The sequence below is a fragment of the Psammomys obesus genome, unplaced genomic scaffold (genome assembly GCF_907164565.1).
Source record: "Psammomys obesus unplaced genomic scaffold, mPsaObe1.curated_primary_1811, whole genome shotgun sequence".
Taxonomy (NCBI): Eukaryota; Metazoa; Chordata; class Mammalia; order Rodentia; family Muridae; genus Psammomys; species Psammomys obesus.
Window position 1 is genome coordinate 59,516,037 of NW_026591086.1, and position 19,681 is coordinate 59,535,717.

At 45.6% G+C, this 19,681-nt stretch overlaps 1 protein-coding gene across 1 annotated transcript in view; it reads left to right on the forward strand.

Annotated features, from left to right (window-relative positions):
* Nucleotides 1-19,681, forward strand: part of Pcca (propionyl-CoA carboxylase subunit alpha) — a 191,914-nt gene that overhangs the window by 6,502 nt on the left and 165,731 nt on the right. Inside the window, exons 2-4 of the mRNA XM_055609596.1 lie at nt 10,717-10,794; nt 18,120-18,167; nt 18,264-18,332. Coding sequence (XP_055465571.1) covers nt 10,717-10,794; nt 18,120-18,167; nt 18,264-18,332 — 195 coding nt within the window. The remainder of the gene's footprint in view (nt 1-10,716; nt 10,795-18,119; nt 18,168-18,263; nt 18,333-19,681) is intronic.

Sequence of the window (19,681 nt, forward strand, 5' to 3'; positions counted from 1 at the left end):
CCACCCATCCATCCATCCATCCATCCATCCATCCATCCATCCATCCATCCATCCGCCCATCCATCCATGTTGCTAAGTAGGTGAACAAGGGCAAAGGATGTGAATGGAAGTTTTGGGAAGAAAGCATTTTTTAGACAGGAATACAGGGTTTTATGTAGGTATCTGGTTACAGGCCTACCAGGGAGCGGTGTGTTAACTCCTTACCAGTGATGAGTACCCGAGGGGTGAAAGGGAGAATTGGCTAGTTGGGCTCCCGGTCGCATAGGTCTTATTTCACGATCATGTGTTCTACTGCTGTGGGTCTAAGGTGAGGCTGAGCTTCGTAGTGCAGAGCAAGGGGCAGGGCAGCTGCTTCATGATGGACAGGAGGCACAGACACAGGAAGGAGCCTCAGACAAGATAAACCCCCAAGAACCTTCCCTAGTGACCTTCCATTAGCCAGGCCCTGTCTTTGGATATTTCCTCTGGTAGTGCTAATGTTGGTTTCTTCAGAAGTGCCGTCAAATTGTGAAGTCACCATCAGAGTCAGAGCTCTTATGGTCCTGTCACCTTCAGGATCTACCTTTGGATGTTCCTGCATTGCATACCGGTCTTCAGTTCCTGACTCATTTGGGGCATGTTTCAAACCCAGTCCCTAACACAAGGGAAGACCATTCGAGAAGTAATTTCCATCTGTCTGTTTGTCGTACCTGTAATTTGCACTTTAAGAATATTTAGAAGTATCTGTAAGGCATCTTTCAGTCTCAGGCATGTGGTGCTCATGGATAAGACCAGAGAGAAGCGGGCTGCAGAGGTGCTTAGTGGCTGAGAGCACACAGCATGCGTCAGCTCACAACACCCTGTACCTCCAACCCGAGGGGATAGGAAAGTTTCTTTTGGCTTCCATGGACATTGCAAGCATGTGGTGTGCCTGTATACACACAAGCACTTACACAGATACAGAAAATAAATAAATCCTAAAAAATAAACTGCAGGGTGGGTGGCGCTAAACCAAATAGGGCTTGGTTGTGCCTACCATGGAAGGAATTACATGTGAAGAGGGCACTAAGAATGACTCTTTAGACATAAACTCCAGAAGGGACAGGCTACACTCTATGATTTTGTTCATAGAATCTCAGTAGACACCTCCCAAGAGGGACAGAGTGGGTCGTCCACTATTGTCCATGCCTTCTGCAGGCGCGTGTAACCCATGGGAGCTCATGGGTGCGGTGGCATGCCGCAGCTCTGCCCAGTCCTCTAAGTTCTTCATGCCTCTTGTAGGATTTGTCCTTGAACACTGCAGGGAGGGGAGCACATGCTGCGTTGGGGATGGGCACCCAGCAATCCCTCATTCTTAGCACCCAGCCAGTTAGGAGTCTGCAGTAAGGCCGCCCACTACAGGGCGATAGCCCAGGCAATGCAGGTCCCCGCTGCCAGCCCTGGTCACCTGACCCCGCAGGCAGGATCCCTGTGAGCCGTGCTCTGATCTTCACATGCACAGCCATATGCATGCACAGCTACACGCATGTACAGCCACACACATGCATGGCACACATATACATGTTCAGCACACACACATGCACAGCATACGTGCATGCACATGAGATGCAATTTTTTTTAAAAAGAAGCTCCTCTGAGGAAAGCTGACAGTGGTACTAATTTATGTAACTAAATGTAACTATTTTGAAGGTAATTTGAAGACAGCATGTCCACTTAGAAAAGGAGAGCATAGCTTCCCCCACAGGGCCTAAGAGTGCTACGATCTGGACTTTCAACCAGCTTGTATTCCAGCTGTAAACTCCTTACTGTGGGGTGGGCTTCGGTCTCTATCAGAAGTATTGCTTACCCAGAGTAGACTTGCCATTAGTGCACCAACGGGCACATCCTGCCTGGCTGGCTTGTTTGTGTGCACTATCCCGAGCTGATTAACGCTTGACTTTTCCCCTTCAGCCTCAATTGTACTTTTTGAGGGCACGCCAGCAGGGTGGCAGCTTCTAGCTCAGTTCCAACTTGGTTTCTTTATGTGTTATGGCAAGAGCCCATGCTTCAATAGCATCTTACAGTTAGCTTTGACGGGCAAACCAAGAGCAGTGGCAACAGCCCGTATCAGTTGGTGCGTGGGGCTCAGGGTGCTTCCTAATGTGAACACCTTGTACTACCTATGGCTTCTGGGAGCATCTTGATCCTCCTATGTAGAGTGTCTCATTCAAACTTAAGAAAAGCCGTGTGTGTGTGTGTGTGTGTGTGTGTGTGTGTGTGTGTATTTGGAAGTATAGAGACTAGAGGACAATGTAGTGCCATTAAGGTCTCATTAGCTGGAAGCTCACTGGTAGCTAGACTGCCTGGCCAGTGAAATATGTCTTTAATGCTTTAATCATACCATATTAATAAACCTGGTCATAAAAAGAAAAAAAAAAAACCAACTGCGTCTCTTAGGCATAAAAATGACTTTGATTTTTATAGTAGTCATGGAAGAGAAGGGATTAGTAGACCAGATAGGTGTCCGTCTATGAGTAAGGAAATTGTAATTCATCAGAATAAACAAGTCTTACTCTAAGCCAAGTATGGCCGCACATGCCTGTAACTCAGCACCAGGGAGGCTAAGACAGGAGGCTTGCTGTGAGTTCAAGGTCTGCTTCAGCTACATTGTCATATTAGGGACCAAGGCTCCACAGCGGAGCCTGCTTCACCCTCATCTGAGCACTGAGGAGGTGGATCACCCACGTGATTATACAGATTTGATCCTGGGCTCTTTTGTATTGTTTTTAGCATGTAAAAAAAAAAAAAAAAAAAAAAAAAAAAGCCAGTCCTGAAGAAACCTGATAGGCTAGGGTCAGATGGAAGGGGAGGAGACCTCCCCTCTCTGTGGACTTGGAAAGGGGCAGGGAGGGTGGGATTGGGAGGAAATGAGGGAGGGGGCTACAGCTGGGATACAAAGTTAATAAACTGTAACTAATATTTAAAAAAATAAATAAAACAACAACAAGAGACGCTATAAAGGCAACTAGGAATGTAAGGAGTAACTTGTTACTTCTTTTACAAAAGATGTGGGGATGTTTTCTCTCTAGCAGGGTGCTATGAACTTGGTATTTTTTGACAGGTCAGCTTATGAGAACAGTTCTGTAGAACTGGGTTGATGAGGTTCTTTGGGTAAAAGCTTGTGTAGGGCTTGTGTGTGAGTGAACAGAACAGTTCCGCTGGCAGCCCTGTCTGGCTGGAGACTGCTGTAGGTTTTTCCTCAGGATGCTTTAGAGCCAAGGCCCATTCTGCGGGGTGGTTCCGTGAGCCGTGGCTGGGCGAGCCAGCTGCCTGTGCTCTTCAGCAGGCTGCCGGTGACCCTGATGCGTTCTGCAGTGACAGCCTGCTGGGGTCCGTGCGGTTTCACACAGTGGGAGGTGAGGTACAGGTGGACTAAAACAAGGCTGGCATTTGGGTTTTAAAACTTGAAAGGACAGAAGTCAGTACCAACAATCTGTGTGTGCCACCCAAGCATGAGAATCGAGTGGGCTCACCAGAACCCATGTAAATGCCCTGGTGTGGTGGGCAGCCCTCACCCTAGTGCTGGTGGGCACAGTGGTGCTAGCCAGTCAGCGAGCCCTGGGCCCACTGGCACTGTCTTAAATGTCGGCTTCCACACGCATGGACACACAAGTGCATGCGCCTGAGAGCAAGTGTGCATATGCAAAAACACACCCACATCCTATGCATGCATTTACACTAAAGAAAAGGACTAACTTTTGTCTTTGAAACTTAAAAGACTAGATACTGGGCTCTGTTTTTTTGTCTGTTTGTTTGTTTATCTGTGTTAAAATTAAAAGATAGAAGCAGAGTACTTGGACCTCTGTGGGTCTGAGGCTAGCCCAGCAAGCTTCAGGCTCTGCTTTGTAAGGAGGTTAAAGGTACAGGGTAACGAATGACTGCTTTGCTGTCAGGTATAGACTCAGGGGCCTCCCTCCTATAAGACAGTACTGTTTCTGCCAGTTGAGAGGAGGAGGCTGGTTTTAGAGCAGGTTCTCAGCCTGTGGGTCGTGACCCCATTGGCAGACCGCCTCCAAATATTTTTATATTATGATTCACAACAGTAGCAAAATTGGAGTCATGAAAGTATTTTATGGTTAGGGGTCCCCACAGCATGAGGAACTGTATTAAAGGGTCTCAGTGTTAGGAAGGTTGAGAACTATTGTTTCAGAGACTGAAAAGGGTTGGAGAAAGCACACAATCAGTCCTTTCAAAGTTACACGGCAGACAGATCCAGAACAGTGGGAAACAGCTAAGTTGTTAACTCAAAGCCCTTGGCTTACCTTTTTGTATAATCACTAATTCCACAGAGCTTCAGTATGATGGCAGTTAGAACCGTCCTTCAGATTTGTGACTGCTTATCTATCAAATCCTGATTTCCAGAAAGATAAAACAGCTTTCTCTTGAGCTGTGTGACTTGGAGGTTAAGCCCTGCTCATTTGGGCCTGGAGCAAAAGCTTAGTCAAAAGAATGGCCTTCTGTGATTCTTAGAGATTGTTGCCAAGATCAAGTGTGTAATTTAATCTTTGACTCTATCTGGACTCAGCCTAATGGCTACCAGCCCCATTTCACACGCTCAGAATACACAGGTGGCTGGCTGCCATATCAAACAGTGCAGCTCAGGCTGTGTCCCTGGGCTGGCTGACTGTGACCTTGGCTGCTGCTTGGGAGGCAGGAGCTTTGAGGACTGATGGAGAACTTCTGTACTCTTGTGGAGGCTCAGTGGTTAAGATGCTTCCAGCTTTTGCAGAGACGTAGGTGGTGACTCACAACCATTTGTAGCCCCAGTTTCAGGGGATCTGACTCCTCTTCCAAAACCTGAAGGTTCCTGCACACTTGGTACCCACACATACATCCAGGCACAAAGACAGACATAAGAAAGAAAAAAGAAGCGAGAGAGCGGGATGGGGTGGGAGGCAGTGGCCAGGGCTGGCGAAATGGCGCAGCAATTAAGAGTAGTTTCTGCTCTTTCACAGGACCTGGGTTCAATGCCCAGCACCCACATGGCAGTCCAAAACTGTAACTCTATTTCCAGGATTTCTTATACTCTGATAAGGCATGCAATGCACATAAAATAAAAATAAATAAAATTATTAAAAAAAATAAAGAGCAGAAATGGCCATGATGAGGGGAGCTGGTGTGAGTTCTCAGTTGGGCACAGCCAACTGAGAACTCCTCTCGTGCCTGGTGAGGAGGGTCCATGTGGTACCCTGGGTGTCTACAGGTGGGCTGGGAGGAAGAGAGTGGTAGGAGTCTAAGAGGGTGGATGAAGGTTTTGAGTTGGGAGTTCTAGCCTAGAGTGGAGCCGGAGCAGGATAGTCTTGAGATCTGACTCTCAAGGAGCGAGCTGTTGTGCTTAGGATGGGTACTTCGGAATGGTCAGGGTGTGCCTGAGGGAGCTGCTATGTGTGTTGACGAGTCTGGCCTCCATTTAGAGAAGTTCCTTCGAAGGTCGTGGTGATCTGTGGTGCTGATGTGCTTTGGAGTCTTCTGAGTGAACTGTGGAGGAGACCACACTTGAAGACAGGAGGCATCAGCGTGGGCTTCCTTTCTGGCAAGAGCGTCTTTTTTCTCGGAATCAGCTTCTCAGGGTTAGGTTCTTCTGTTTTAGTTTTGTGCCCTGGTTGTCTGAGTGCTATTGTGCGTGTGTTACAGGCTTCCGTCAGGGCAGGACAAATGTGGAAATTGTTCTTCCAGATGAGTGCTAAAGGATTAAGAGACACAACCCCAGCCCAAGAGCAGCTACTATTTTATCGCCAAAGGAGATTTGTTTTCCTGTGTTCCTTCAGTCTGTCTGAAGGCATGATCATGTCCTTTGTTTGGGTTAACTCACCGAGTGCTGACATGGCTGCATCACTAAGACTCTGTTATCAACGCTCTTAGCTCTTATGGCTGTGCAGGTGCTGTTGCTGCTCCTGTTTTTCACAGGAAGGCATTTCCTGTGCACTTGAGAAGTGTCACACTTGAGCTTCATTCCTGGCTGGAATCTGATTCTGATGAGAGTTGTTCAATGAGCATCATTACTCTGTGGAACGTCCGAAGTGGCTTGCTATGTTTTGTTTTTGAGGACAAACCTGGCTCTTTGTGGCATCCAGCCTTTGGGGACACTTGATACTTTGTAAAGAGTCATGTGATCTCATTAACGGGTCTCTTGGGCACTAGGGAGACACCATGACTTAGGTTTTTAAGAAGGGAAACGCAGGCCCTTAGCAGTGACGTGGTCCGTGCCGTCCAGTTCTGCAACAGTAGACCTGAGCACGAGTGCATGTGTCACCTGCTGGCCACGCCCCTCTGTGTGCCATGCTGTCACCTGCTGGCCACGCCCCTCTGTGTGCCATGCTGTCACCTGCTGGCCACGCCCCTCTGTGTGCCATGCTGTTCCCAGGCGCTTCTTTCTTTCTGAGGAAGGGAGGTAAAGGCACTATGTTGTTACCTTGGAGCACCTCGAGTTTTCTTTTCTTTTTTTCTTTGTTTTTGGCAGTGGTAGTTTTTGTAGGTGTTTTAAATGGAGATGTTTAAACATATTTCCTCAAAACTTTTATTTTGTGTGGTACTGGAAAGTGGGCCAAGGGCCTTGTGTGTGTTGGGACGTACTTTAGCACTGAGCTGTGGATGAGAAGCTCGTGTCTGAAAGAGAAGATTCTGGAGTTCAATGAGTGGCGTGGCTGGGACATGGCTTCAGGTTGCCCCAAATGACAATGGCAATGCTTACCTAAACTTTATAATTTGGCATTGGCCAACTGCTTTGGTGAGGAAACTGGGTATGTGGGTTAAAGAAAATTGAAGAAATCTGCTCTGGGTTTCAGACATTACTCGAGCACAGTCTTTGCCTTTGGCTTTAGGGAAGCTATTGGCCAGCCACTTTGGCACAGCTTTAGCGGATTTGAAGAGAGTTGCTGCTAAATAACCGTTAAGGAGACTAAAGGGAGCCAAAGCTAATTCTGGACCTACAGGATTTCAGTGCTCCGAGTCGTGAAGTCCTATGTAGTGCTGTGGAATCTCTTTAAACCCCTCTTCCTCTCCCTCTGTCCCGTCCCTCTCCCATCTCCATCCGTTCATTTTGTGTGTGGTTGCTTACATGCCATGGTGCAGGTGTGGAGACAATTTGTGGGAGCTGGTTTCATCCTTTCTCCAGGGGCCTGGGGATCAGACGCAGGACATCAGGTTTATTAGCAGGTACCTTTACCCATGCCGCTCTCTTGCTCGCCCCTTCTAGAATGTGTAATGTGGAATTTCCTCCTGGGAGCCTCAGCTTATAGGCGCGCCTTGCGCTTGTTCTATCTGAGACAGACCTTGGCACACAGTGTCCTTGAACTTCAGTCCTCTCTCAGCCTTCCGAGTGGCTGTGATTACAGGCATGCTTCACTGTGCCTGGGTTCTTTAGGACTTGCTGTGCCAGGAAATGGAGAAAAGACTTCTCGATTGAGTTTGAAACCAGTCTGTTATATGCTTAAGAAAAAACATCAGATGTTAAGTGTTTTTGTGTAAAGTTCTGTAGTAGCAGAATTTTACTAAGTTTGTTCCCTACGTTTAAAAGCATAATTTTCATGTTGTGGCTTTCGCAAAATTATGTTTGCCTTGGGTTCTTCGTTTTCAGATTTTCATGAAGGTCTTGCTGGGAATGAACAAGCAGAACCAAACCAGTTCAGACTAGCAGTCTCAGGCTGCGAGTGGGAGGCTGTCTCACTCAGGCTCTGGTGCTTCCTGTCGCTGTTTCCTCTAAGATCTCTACCTCCAGTCACTGGCTAACCGGGGCACCCATGCCTCTTCAGGTGCTGGGCTACGCTGTGGAGCATTTGCTTGTCTGCACACTGTCTTCTCTCTGTCTGTCTCTTACAAAAGTGGCAGCATACATTCTCAGACCTTAAAACCAAGTACTTTTAGTAATAACGGTGGATTCCAAAGCCCATTGTGTTCACATAGGCATGCTGTTACATTTTCCCCTATTAGTTTATGTGTAGTTTGTAATAGATTGGGCTAATTTGTGAACTGTGCGGTGGAGGTGCTTCTAAGTCTGATTTTACATTATTGACCCTTTCTTGAGAGTAAATACACAATATGCTGATGAAGCTGGCTCAAACCTTCTCCAGAGATTAGCTGCTTAGAGCATTCTGGAGGTTCTCTTTGGACAGAGCTCAGCCATGTCCATTGTTCTCAGACCCAGGGAGTGCACTCAAGGTTTTTCCTGAGAGTTACCTATACAGTGCATGTTCACATTTTCAAAACCATATAAGCTCTTTCATCTTCTGCTTGTTTACTGTCATGGAGCTTGGCAGTGACACCGCTTTCACCACCGTGGCTGTTGTGTTTAGCATGAATGCACTGTGTCCGGTGACTCCTGGTGCTGTGTGCACAAGGGCTACTGCTTGCTTTGAGTGATAGCGGTCCAGGTCAGTGCAGACCTTTGGAGGCTGAGCGCATCTTTTCTAGTGAGAGTGGGAGTCGGCAGGTGGGCTTACGTTGAAGCAGCAGTGTGAGGCTGAGCTGGGCTGGTCCTCCAATGCCTCCGTTCCCCTCCTGTGGGTGGGCTGCTCTATGGGAAGTTCTTCCCAAATGCAAGCATCATTTTGCATTTTGTCATTGTTGTTTGTTTTTATTAATTATGGAGCTTTCATTTTAATAAAAAATGAATATTTAGACCTAAAACTAGAAGTATCATTGTACTCTGCTTGGCCACATTTGCTTTCTGTAGATCAGTCTCCCTTCTTCCTCTTAATAGCAATAACCATGCGTTCTAGATACTTACCTATATCCTCACAGTGAGGGCAGATCTCACCCCTCCTCAAATGAAGACCACCACAGAAAGCCACACTGGTCAACTGTAGAGGCTAGTGACCCATGGAGTATCTAACTCCACCTAAGGCTTTGGGAACACCCAGGAAGAGAGGACAAGGAGACAAGACACACAGAGGCATCTGCTGTGAAAAAGTCTTTTAAAAAACAAAAAAACAAGAAACAAAAAAGACAGCACAAAGTTGGGCAGGGGCTACATGGAGAATGTGATCCAGATATATCATACGAACATTTCAAAAATTAATACAGTTTTTTTGAGACAAGGTTTCTCTGTGTAGCCTTGGCTGTCCTGGACTTGCTTTGTAGACCAGGCTGGCCTCGAATTCACAGTGATACACTGTCTTCTAGAATGCTAGGATCAAAGGTGTGCACCACCATGACAGGGTTTCTTTGTGTAGTTCTGGCTGTCCTGGAACTTGTTCTTTATCTCTGAAGTCAGAGGTAAAGACAGTAGTTGATTAGCTGTGACTTTAAAAAGACACAAATGGCAAGCAAGGAATTAGATTTAATCAAAATTAACTTTTTAAAGCCTGAGAGGACATGAAGAAAGTAAAAAAGCAAATGTACAGAATAAGGTAAAGTAATTGTGGTATGTACCTGATATACAGAATAAGGTGAAGTATTTGTGATATATACCTGATGTATAGAATAGGGTAAAATAACTGTGTTCAAATACCTGATGAAGGGATGAGCCCAGACTATGTCAAGAACCTTGTAACACAGCAGTGAAGGAGATCCAGTTTGAGCCCGGTGGTGGTGGTACGCTTTTTAATCCCAGCACTTGGGAGGCGAGGTAGGTGGATCTCTCAGTTCAAGATCAGCCTGATCTACAGAGTGAGCTCCAGAACAGCTGTGCAGCCAGGGCTGCACAAACAAAAAAAGAAAATTGAATTTGAATAATGGACATAGAATTAAAATAGACATTCTTATAAAGAGATCAAATGACACATAAGTGTCCGAAAGATACCTGTGTAAGTAAAGACATCTAGCTGGACATGGTGCTGTGCACTGTTAATCCCAGTCCTCAGGAGGGAGAGGCAGGCAGATCTCTGGGAGTCTGAGGCCAGCCTGGTCTACCACTCAAACCCAAATGAGTGATACAGACACTTTAAGTTACTAGTCATTGTTAAAACTGAAAAATTGACACTCCTTAAGGCCATAGGTTTATTATTTATTTACTTACTCCCTCAGGCCTTAGAATGTAAGACTGATGATCTGAAACACATACCTGGCTGTGGCTTTCAATCCTGTCAGGTTCCCTGTGGTTTGAGACATGTCTGACCATGCACTGTCAGCCTGCGGTGAAAGCCGAAGGCCCCTGAACCATCGCAGATACTGCTGTACCCCCAGAGGCTGCCAGTGGCTGCTTGCCTCTCGCTCCTTCTCTCTCCTGTTCCTGTCTCCTTCTTTCCCTCACATCTTTGGTTCCTCTTACATGTCAACGGGGTGTGTCTCCAGTTATGGCTTCCCTTTGGTAACTAAGTTACATTCTTTTTAAAATTTTATTTATTTCTTATTAATTACAGTTTATTCACTTCATATCCCAACTGTAGCCCTCTACCTCATTCCCTTCCAATCTCACCCTCCCTCCCTCATCTCTTCCCATGCCCCTCTCCAAGTCCACTGATAGGGGAGGTCCTCCTCCCTTTCCATCTGACTCTAGCCAATCAGGCCTCATCAGGAATGGCTATATTGTCTTCCTTTGTGGCCTGGTAAGGCTGCTCCAACCTCAGGGAGGTGATCAGAGAGCCAGGCACTGAGTCCATGTCAGAGACAGTCCCTGTTCCCCTTACAAGGGAAACTAATTTTGTTAGCACTGCAAATATAAACGGAAAATCTTAGGTAGAAACAAGTGGAAGAAGAACCCTGAAAAAAGGTAAAATTCACAAGGATCTAATTGCTTTTACCTTTTTCTGTTTCTAATAGTGTGCTCCAGTCTATTCACAACAGTGCCTTCTTGTGTCCCAGAGTCCCAGTTCTGTGGGATGTGAGCCTAAAGAAAAAGTAAGTATTCTAAAGACACTGTCTGTAGCTAATTTGAATGGTTTCACTTCTTGTTGCTGCACGATGTTCAGGGCACTGACTGAATTGTAGTGCTATTGTAGTTATTGTATTGCTGAAGTAGAGGCTTCTTTTCTGTTTTTCTTTCTTTTTTACACGAGTGTGCATGCATGCATGTGTACACACCCTGTAGAGGCCAGAGAAAGACGTCCGGTGTTGTGCTCTGTCATGCTCTGACTGAGTCTCACTGAAACTGCAGGTAGGCCTGCAGCAGGCCCCACGGATCTCCCTACCCCTCTGCTCACTGCGCCGCTGCTACAGCACCTGGGGGGCCATGTCCAGGCATTTTTGTGTTTTTTAGAGATTTGAACTCAGGGCCTCGTGCTTCTGTAGCTAATGCCCTTACCCGGTGAGCCCCCACCTCCTACATCAGGTTTTAGAGACTCCAGCGTTGTTACAGTTTTCATTCTAGAGCACAGCTGGAGTCTAACAGTAGCCTCAAAGGTGTTAGAAATGTGGATTCAGGGCTGGAGAGATGACTGAGCGGTCAAGAGCGCTGCTCCCCTTCTCGAGGACCTGGTTCAGTTCCCAGCACCCACATGGTGGCTCACCATGTCTGTAACTCCAGCTCCGTGGGATCTGACCCCTCACCTTCTGGCCTCTGGGGGCATTGCGTGCATGTGGCACTGTGGACTTAGATTTTTTAAACGCCTCTACTTCCCTTCCACCACCCCCCCCCCTTAGGTAGGAGATTAGTTGGGAAAGGGGCTGTAGACCTCTTTTAGCTACTTACTGCTGGTTAGGGTCTTTGGGTTCTTTGGGGATATACCAGTCGTAGTCCTCAGGATACCAGCAGTCCAGTCAGACAGCAGAGTGGCAAACCACAGCAGCAGCAGCAACAACAGAAGCAGTGGGACAACTCAGCAGAAGCAGCTAGACTCTGCCCAAAGGGCACGAGTTTGCTGAGTTTGCCACTGAAGTGCAAAGCCCCTCCAAAGCAGAGAGATGCAAAAAGCACTGTCTCACTGTCTGCGGGTTTCTCTTTATCTCAGAGTTCACAGGAGACTGGTTTCCAACTCACAAAAAGCACCCCCCTACTGACAGACATCATGTGCCTTTTCATGGGGTGTTTTCTGCGGGAGGGGGAGAGGGTATGGTGGGGTTAGGGCATGTGTGGGGAGGGTACAGTGGGGGGTTGGGAGATGGGAACATAGGGGACATATTCCCATGTTCCCCACTTGGGCCCAAAATAAAAAAAACATTTACAGGACACAGCTGAGTTTCCAAAGAAACCAGAAACTTCCACAAACGTGCCACACACACAAAATAGAATAGATAAATCATAAGGAAGACCTCTGTGGGTTTGAGACCGGTCTGCTCTACTGGACAGACACAGCTGGACAGACACAGCTACCTGGTGAGACCCTGTCTCCAAACCCCACCCACAGAAGAGAGAAGGTGTGGATTAATTTCTGAAGCTGGGCGTCTGTTGCCTCAGACCCTCTCTGCTCCTGTGTGAATAGAGTTGCCAAGAGCCACTGGGCCTTTCCTCAGTTGCCTTCACGGTAACACTCAGACTTTCTCCTTGAGTGAGAGCTCTGTCCTCAGCTGGTCTGGTAGATCCCCTGATGGAGGGAACTTGACAGTATGGCCAGCCACAGGCTGACATGATTGCCAGTGTCCCTTGGGCTCCTGGAGCCGTGTGAAGTACGAGCTTGGTGACCTGTTACTGCTTGTATGTGTGTCGGGACTTGCTTTTATTATAACCCCACGAGGCTACAGGAATAGATGACTCATCTCTGACCCTTGTAGCTACTGACACTTATGAACAATAAGTGAGCCGTGGGTGGTGGCTCGTGCTATAAAGCGTTTGGGAAGCTAAGGTAAAAGGATCATGGATTGGAGGCTGTTTAGCGGCTGGAGGGTGGTCAGTGCTTAGAGAGAGTATGTGTTGCGCTTCCCGAGGACCCAGGGTTGTTTCTTAGCACCCACATCTGCCAACTCACAATCACCTCACACTACAGGGAGTCATGGAGTTCTTGGGAAATATTGAGCTGTTCTGTGTGTTGTTACAGTCTGGAGTGTTAAAGAGATCCAACCTTCCTTACCAGGACATTGATTCTTGTGTGTGCTGGCTTTCTAACTGCTGTGCTGGCAAGAATGATGGAAATAACTTGGAAGGGTTTGTGGTTTCAGAGAATTAAGTTTGTAGCCTTGGATCTACTAATTCCCGGTCTTTGCTGTGGCAGTGGGAATGTCTGGTGGAAGCCGCTTACCTCGTAGTTGACAGGCAGCAGGGGGACAGTGGAGTCCTAGACAGACTACAGCACTCAAAGACCTGTCCCAGTGATCCGCTTCTTCCAGCCAGGCTTTTCCAGAGCTTCCCAAAAGAGTGTCTTCTGGTGGGAGCCGGCCCTTATTCAAGTCTTGTGTGGGATACTCAGTATCCAAAGTGTAAGAGTTTTCATTTGAATATGTCACTGACTTCTTTTAAGTTAATCAATTAGGTTTATTTTGTATGAGTGTGTTCATGTGTATGGTGACTGTGTAGTGAGTGTGCAGGGACAGGTACACACATGTGAGAGGAGGTCAACTTCAGCTATCTTCTTGGGCATTGGTTATTAAAGCTCTTATTTGTGTTTCTTCTATCTTTTTCTCCCTACTCTACCCCAGTCCCTTCCAATACCCCAACAGCAGGAAGGAGAGTGAAAAGGTTAGTGGGAGCGGGGGTGCAGTTCTCTTAACTGCTTCCTGCTAGTTAGGGTCTTCAGGTTTCTTGGAGCCAGTACAGTCCTCATTTCAGGCAGTCTCCAACTTCTTGTCTCACAACAGCAACCAGGAACAGCAAGAGGGAAGCAGAAGGAACCTTGTTCTTTCTTGGAGCCCTACAGTGTCTGGGCTCTGGCATTTATTCTTTCTCCAGAATCCTCAGATTCAAACTGTCTACATTTGGCAAAGAGCCCTCTTAGAGCTGGCATGGGACAAATAGTCTGCTGCTGTGGACCATCTGAGTCAGACCCACATCCCATACCTGGGACCAATACAAAAACATGGTTGTAGCCACAACAACCTTCCTCCAATTACTCTTCACTTAATTAATATGTATTTTGAGACAGGGTCTCCTATGTAGCCCTGGATGCTCTGAATTCACTCTGCAGACCAGCCTGCCCTCAAACTCCTGGAGACTCACTTGCCTCTGGTTGGAGTAGAGAGGTGTGTGTTGCCACAGCAGCTTTTCACCTTGTTTTTTTTTTTTTTTTTTTTTTTTTTGGTACAGCGTCTCTCAGTGAATCCTGGTCTCACTGAGTGGCTTTATTAGCTGGTCTTTGAGCTCTGGGAATCCATCTCCACTTCCAGTGCTAGAGGCATGTGCCATTATACTCAGCTTTGGATGGAGTCTTGCAGACCTGAACTTGCGTTCCCAAGTTTGCATGTGGGTGCCTTACCACCTGAGACATCTTCCTGGCCCTTAATTTCTTCCTTATTCAGTCTTTTATTAGTGACTCATATCAGGTCAAAATTAAGGCAGGAGAAATGTGTCTGTAAATAGGAACACATCTGTTTGTAGAAACATACAGTACCAAGCATATGTACTGACTCGCTTGTTTGAGCTGTGATCTGGTTCTGGAGCCAGGTGGCCTCAGACACACGGTCCTCTTCTCTCAGCCTTCTTGGTAATGGGATCACAGTGTGTGTAGCTATGCTTGTTCCTATGAAGATATTTTTAAGTTTTGACATGTCATCTTGTTTCATACATGTTCATTAAAAGAAGGATTTAATTTAATGGTAGTTTGTCTGCGTGAGGTCAGGAGGTTTGAGTGTCCCAAGTTAGTGGGGCCAGCAGAGTATAGAGTGTGTTTTTATGTGCTTGATCGCAGTTGGCATGTATGGGGCTGTTAAGAGAGCCTGCACTGTAATATCCCTTCATGTCAGTCGCACTGTGCTCTGACATGAAGGCTGTATTAAATTGGGCCCTCCCACCCTCCCACCCCTGGCCTGTCGTGTTCTGCTGCTTCTCAGAAGCATCTGGTGATTAACTGTCTGCCTCTATGTCACTGTGGAATACCCAGGAGACATGGTGGGCTCATTCCTTCTCATGGTCTCTGAATGGAGAGAAGAGCCCGTGGCAGTTTAGAGCGCCAGCAGTGATAGGCTAAGCACAAAGAACAGAAGGAAAGGAGGAAGGCTGCGAAGAGGATTAAGAAGAGCTTCCAGAAACTTTGTGCCATCATTAGAGCTGACTAGTCCTGCAGGAGCCCCGTGGATCTTCTGGCACCCAGAAGCCCTTCCGTCTTCAAGGATTCAGGCTCCTGAGTTTTGGTTGTGCTTTTGTGTTTTTGTTCAGGGCACTGCCTCACCTGTGGCTCTACATAGAGCATAAAGTCTCTGTTCTTTAAATGGCAGTAAGTCCTTTCCTTGTCTCTGGTTTTAGTCTCCCAAAGTCTCCTATTTTATCAAATGTATAGGCCAGACTTAAAAAAAAAATCCCTTATAGCTTTTTGGGGAAGTCTTCTTTTCTCAGCATGGGTGCTTTTATCCTGTTCATGCTACCACTTTGCTGTACCCAGTATCCTGGACACAGCTTTAGCACAGCACGTAGCACAATTGGTTGTGATTGTGCCATGTTGTCTACTGAAAGTGCAGTTGATGCTGATAGTTGTTGATGCAGAAGGGGAGTTCAAAGCTGGCTTACTACATGTGTGTATGCTCTTTTTATTTTATTCTTTATTTATTACCATTTCTTCACTTTGTATCCCAGCTGTAGCACCTCTCCCACCCGCTCCCATTGCCATCCTTCCTCCTGCCTCTTCTCCTATGCCCCTCTCTAAGTCCCCTGATAGGGGAGGTCCTCCTCCCCTTCCATCTGACCCTAGTCTATCAGATCTCATCAGGAGTGGCTGCATTGTCTTTCTCTGTGGCCTGGTAAGGCTGTTCCTCCCTCAGGTGGAGGTGATCAAAGAACCAGCCTATGAGTTCATGTCAGAGACAGTCCCTGTTCCCCTTACTAGGGAATCCACTTGGATATTGAGCTGCCATGGGCTACATCTGTGCAGGGTTTCTAGGTTATCTCCATTCATGGTCCTTGGTTGGAGTATCAGTCTCAGAAAAGACCCCTTTTTTTTTTTGGTTCTGTTGTATATACTCTTTAATAGCTATCTGGAAGAATATCTTTATAGCACTGGTTGCTTTTGGGACAGGGACCAGGGTGAATCTTCAGGGCTTTAAACTTTCTGAGGGGCTGCAGTGAGTGGTATGACCAGCTCTCCTGTTATCTTGACCCTTGGGGGCCAAGCTAAATGTACAGATGCTGTGTTAAATGCAAATACCGACTTTCACATAGTTTTCTTGATGGTTGTAAATACCCCTTACAGTCTGGCATAAATGCTGAAGGAATGATATCAGTCACTAGAGTTCTTTTTTTTTTTTTTTTTTTTTTTGGTTTTAACTTTTTATTGATTTTTTGTGAGGTTTACATCATGTACTCCAATCATACTTATCTACCTGTTCCTACATATCTGCCCTTTGCCTTTGCAGACTTTCCCCCAAAGTAAAATAAAAATCAAAAATAAAGAAAAAATAAGCAAAGCAAAACAAAGCATAAAACCTCCCCATTGTGGAAGCTGTCGTGAGTCACAGTGTGTCCTAGAGTATGTCCCTCTGACCACACATTTTACTTGCAAATGTTCATTGAAGTGTGTCTTGGTCTGGTGTGAGGCCTCTGGCTTCTGCTACACCACCAATACTGGGTCCTCACTGGGACTCCTCTTGGATATCCTGTTGTTGCCCTGTGTCATGGAGATCCTGCCGCTTTGGTTCTGCAGGACTGGCCCCTTTGCATGTTCCAGCAGTTTATAGATGAGGTAGATGTTGGGGTGGGCCAACTCAAAGTCCTGGATCTGGGCCTCAGTGGTAGTTGAGTTGGTCAGCCTGACAGCTTTGCCACACCCATACCAGGAGGGTAAGCTCTTCAGCACTGCCCCCCCCAATAGTTCACCCAGTGCTGCAGCCAGCAAGGGGCAGGGTTAGCTCTCTTGCCCTCATGCCCTCACCCGTGCCTTCCACTGGCTGGTACCAGCCAGTGATACGGTGCTGCCCAGGCGAGGTGCAGGGCTTACTCTCCTGAGTGCTGCTGCTGCTGAGGGGCAGGGACAGCTCTCCTGCTCTCAGGGCCCTGAGGACCTGAGCTAAAACTTCAGGCTACTGTGTCATCCTCAGAAGCTCTGGTAGCCTGTGCTTACTTCATCCCCCATTGCCCTAGGAGAACATGTGGATTTGTTGGGTTCCACCCTGGGCAGCTTGGCTCTGGAGGGCCTGAGAGTCACTGCCTAAACCGGAAGTGAAAGGGACTTCTATGTCTTTGATTTTATAACGCCTTATTGTACATCTTTTGCCTGCAGTTGCTTAGTGTGTAAGGAAGAGCAGCGATATTGGCGCTTCTGCAGATGCGGCCTGTTTCACACTAGAGCTTGACTGCTCCAAGTGCGGCTCTCGTGTGGAGGTGTGGTTTTCTCAGGGAGCACATACTGGCCAACAGGGATCTACTGTGACCATTTGGACAGTGTCAGGCCTGCTGAGAGGAGATTATCTTAAGGGTCCACGAGATCAAGACTGACTGTCTTGGGTGGGATTGGGAGGGAATGAGGGAGCGGGATACAGCTGGGATAAGAACTGTAGCTAATATAAAAAAATGAATTAAAAAAAAGACTGACTTCTCAGGCTGGTAGCATAGCCATGTATGTTATAAAGGTTAATTCAAGACTTTTTAAGTCTTTCCAGTTTTTATTTTTTTTTAAATTTTCCATGTAAGCAAAAAAAATGCTATCTTTTCTAAGATACATGAGTATCTTCTATTTTGTTTTTATTTTATTTTATGAGTGTTTATTGTCATGTATGTATGCATGTATGTATTCCATTTTGTGCCTAGTACCCAAGGAACACAGAAAAGAGTGTTGGAACTCCAGTTCTCTGGAACTGGAGTTACAGATGGTTGTGAGCTGCCATGTAGGTGCTGAGAACTGAGGCTGGGTCCTCTGTAAGAGCAGCAAGACCTGGAAGTTGAACCCAGAACCTTTTAAAGTGGTAGGCATGTTTCTCTGTGGCCATACAGCTTAGTTATTGAATAGACTAACCTAGTCAGTTGATGCTTTACCCAAGTTATTGTAGGGCCAGGTCCAAACAGATGAATTTAATTGTGTTTTGGTTGTAAATGAACAAATTATTTATGACATTTACTATTATATTAGAAAGTAAATGTTTACTAGAAACATTATTGTTAATTGTGAAAAAGCTTTTTTTTGTAATAATAACAATTTTTTGTTTCTTGTCAGATTTTCGATAAAATTCTCATTGCTAACAGAGGAGAAATTGCATGTAGGGTAAGTAGAATTTGAAGTGTTTTCTTTTTTGCTCTGAAGTATGTGAAAGTCCCTTTGCATGTGGACCTTGGTTAATAGGTGATGTGTTTTGACTAGGTTATTAAAACATGCAAGAAGATGGGCATCAAGACAGTTGCCATTCACAGCGATGTTGACGCCAGCTCTGTAAGTATATTTTTACCTACTTTCAATGAGGATTTAATTTGGGTCCCTTAGGACAGATGTGAAAGATACTTTCTTCATATTTTTTTCACTTGGCAAAAGGTGTGTTCAGTTTTTAAAGCTATTTGCTTGTCCACTGTTGTCACGAATGCAATGGAAGTATTATCGTTTTTTTTTTTTTTTTTTCAAGCTTCAGACCAAGATTTCCAGGCTCCTTGCTCATCAACAAACAGATTAGAACAAGGCACAAGTTAGGTAGGAAGATGAATGGGCTGTTTACACAGTGTTGGTGTATGCACGTCTCCCGCATAGCCTCAGCAGCACTCAGGGAATGCTGTCATTGTCTAATCCTTCCTAAGTGCGCTACTGTGTTCAGCTGAGAGCTTGACAGGTGAGAGCCAGCTTATGCTAATTGGATCAGAACAAGAGAAAGTATAGCATATAGTCATGAATGATATATAATTTTATTTGGCGTTGTAAACACACAGGTATTTTCTAATGGTAACGAGCTATGAATGAGTAGAGTGAAATTCTATGGGGAGAGAATGCAGAGTATCAGAACTTTATGGATTAGATATGAGTAGCTATACTTTTTAGTCACTGTTTTCCTTTCGGTCTGTTTTTTACAATGTCACCTTTAATAGTTTAGTAATTAATTTAGTAGAAAGATCTTTAAAGCATGGTGATTTAAAAAATGTGTTCTATTTGAAACTTATTTTGTCTTATTGGAATTTTCTTTTCAAAAATCTAGATGAAAGAATTGCAAACTAATAATAAATATACAAAAAAATAAGTGTTAACTACTTAATTTATTTGATGGTTGTGTTTAAAGTATCTTTTAATGAAAAGCAATTAAATTTGTTTTGCATATATAGTTTGACTTAAAAGATTGATCCTAGATTCTTGGTTAATTTTCTTTTTAATTTGATGATTTCAGTAGTAGTTATTTTCATTCCTCATAAGGTTTCTGTCCATAATGGTTTACTGAAGGCTCAAGAGGGCCCTAAAGCAAGACCGTGCATTGGGGCTTTTAATTAGGGTGTCATTTCTAAGTCCCTGTCTTCTGCTTGTTCAGGCTGCTCTTATTCCTTTCAATGGTGTCTTGTAATTTAATAAAGTAAGTTCTGTGCTTACTTTGGTGTATTTATTCTGAAGAATTTTATTTTTTATGCAAGTATCTGTGCTATTTTTTTTTAAAAAGTAAATGTATAGAGATGCAGTTATTTTTGTTTGGTTTTGTAAACTGTGAAGGAGCTGAGCTTTCTGTTTATATTTGAAAGACACTACTTGGTAGTTTTCCTGTCTTTGGTTCCAGCCTAGTCTACAGAGTGAAGTTTGGGACAGCCAGGCTA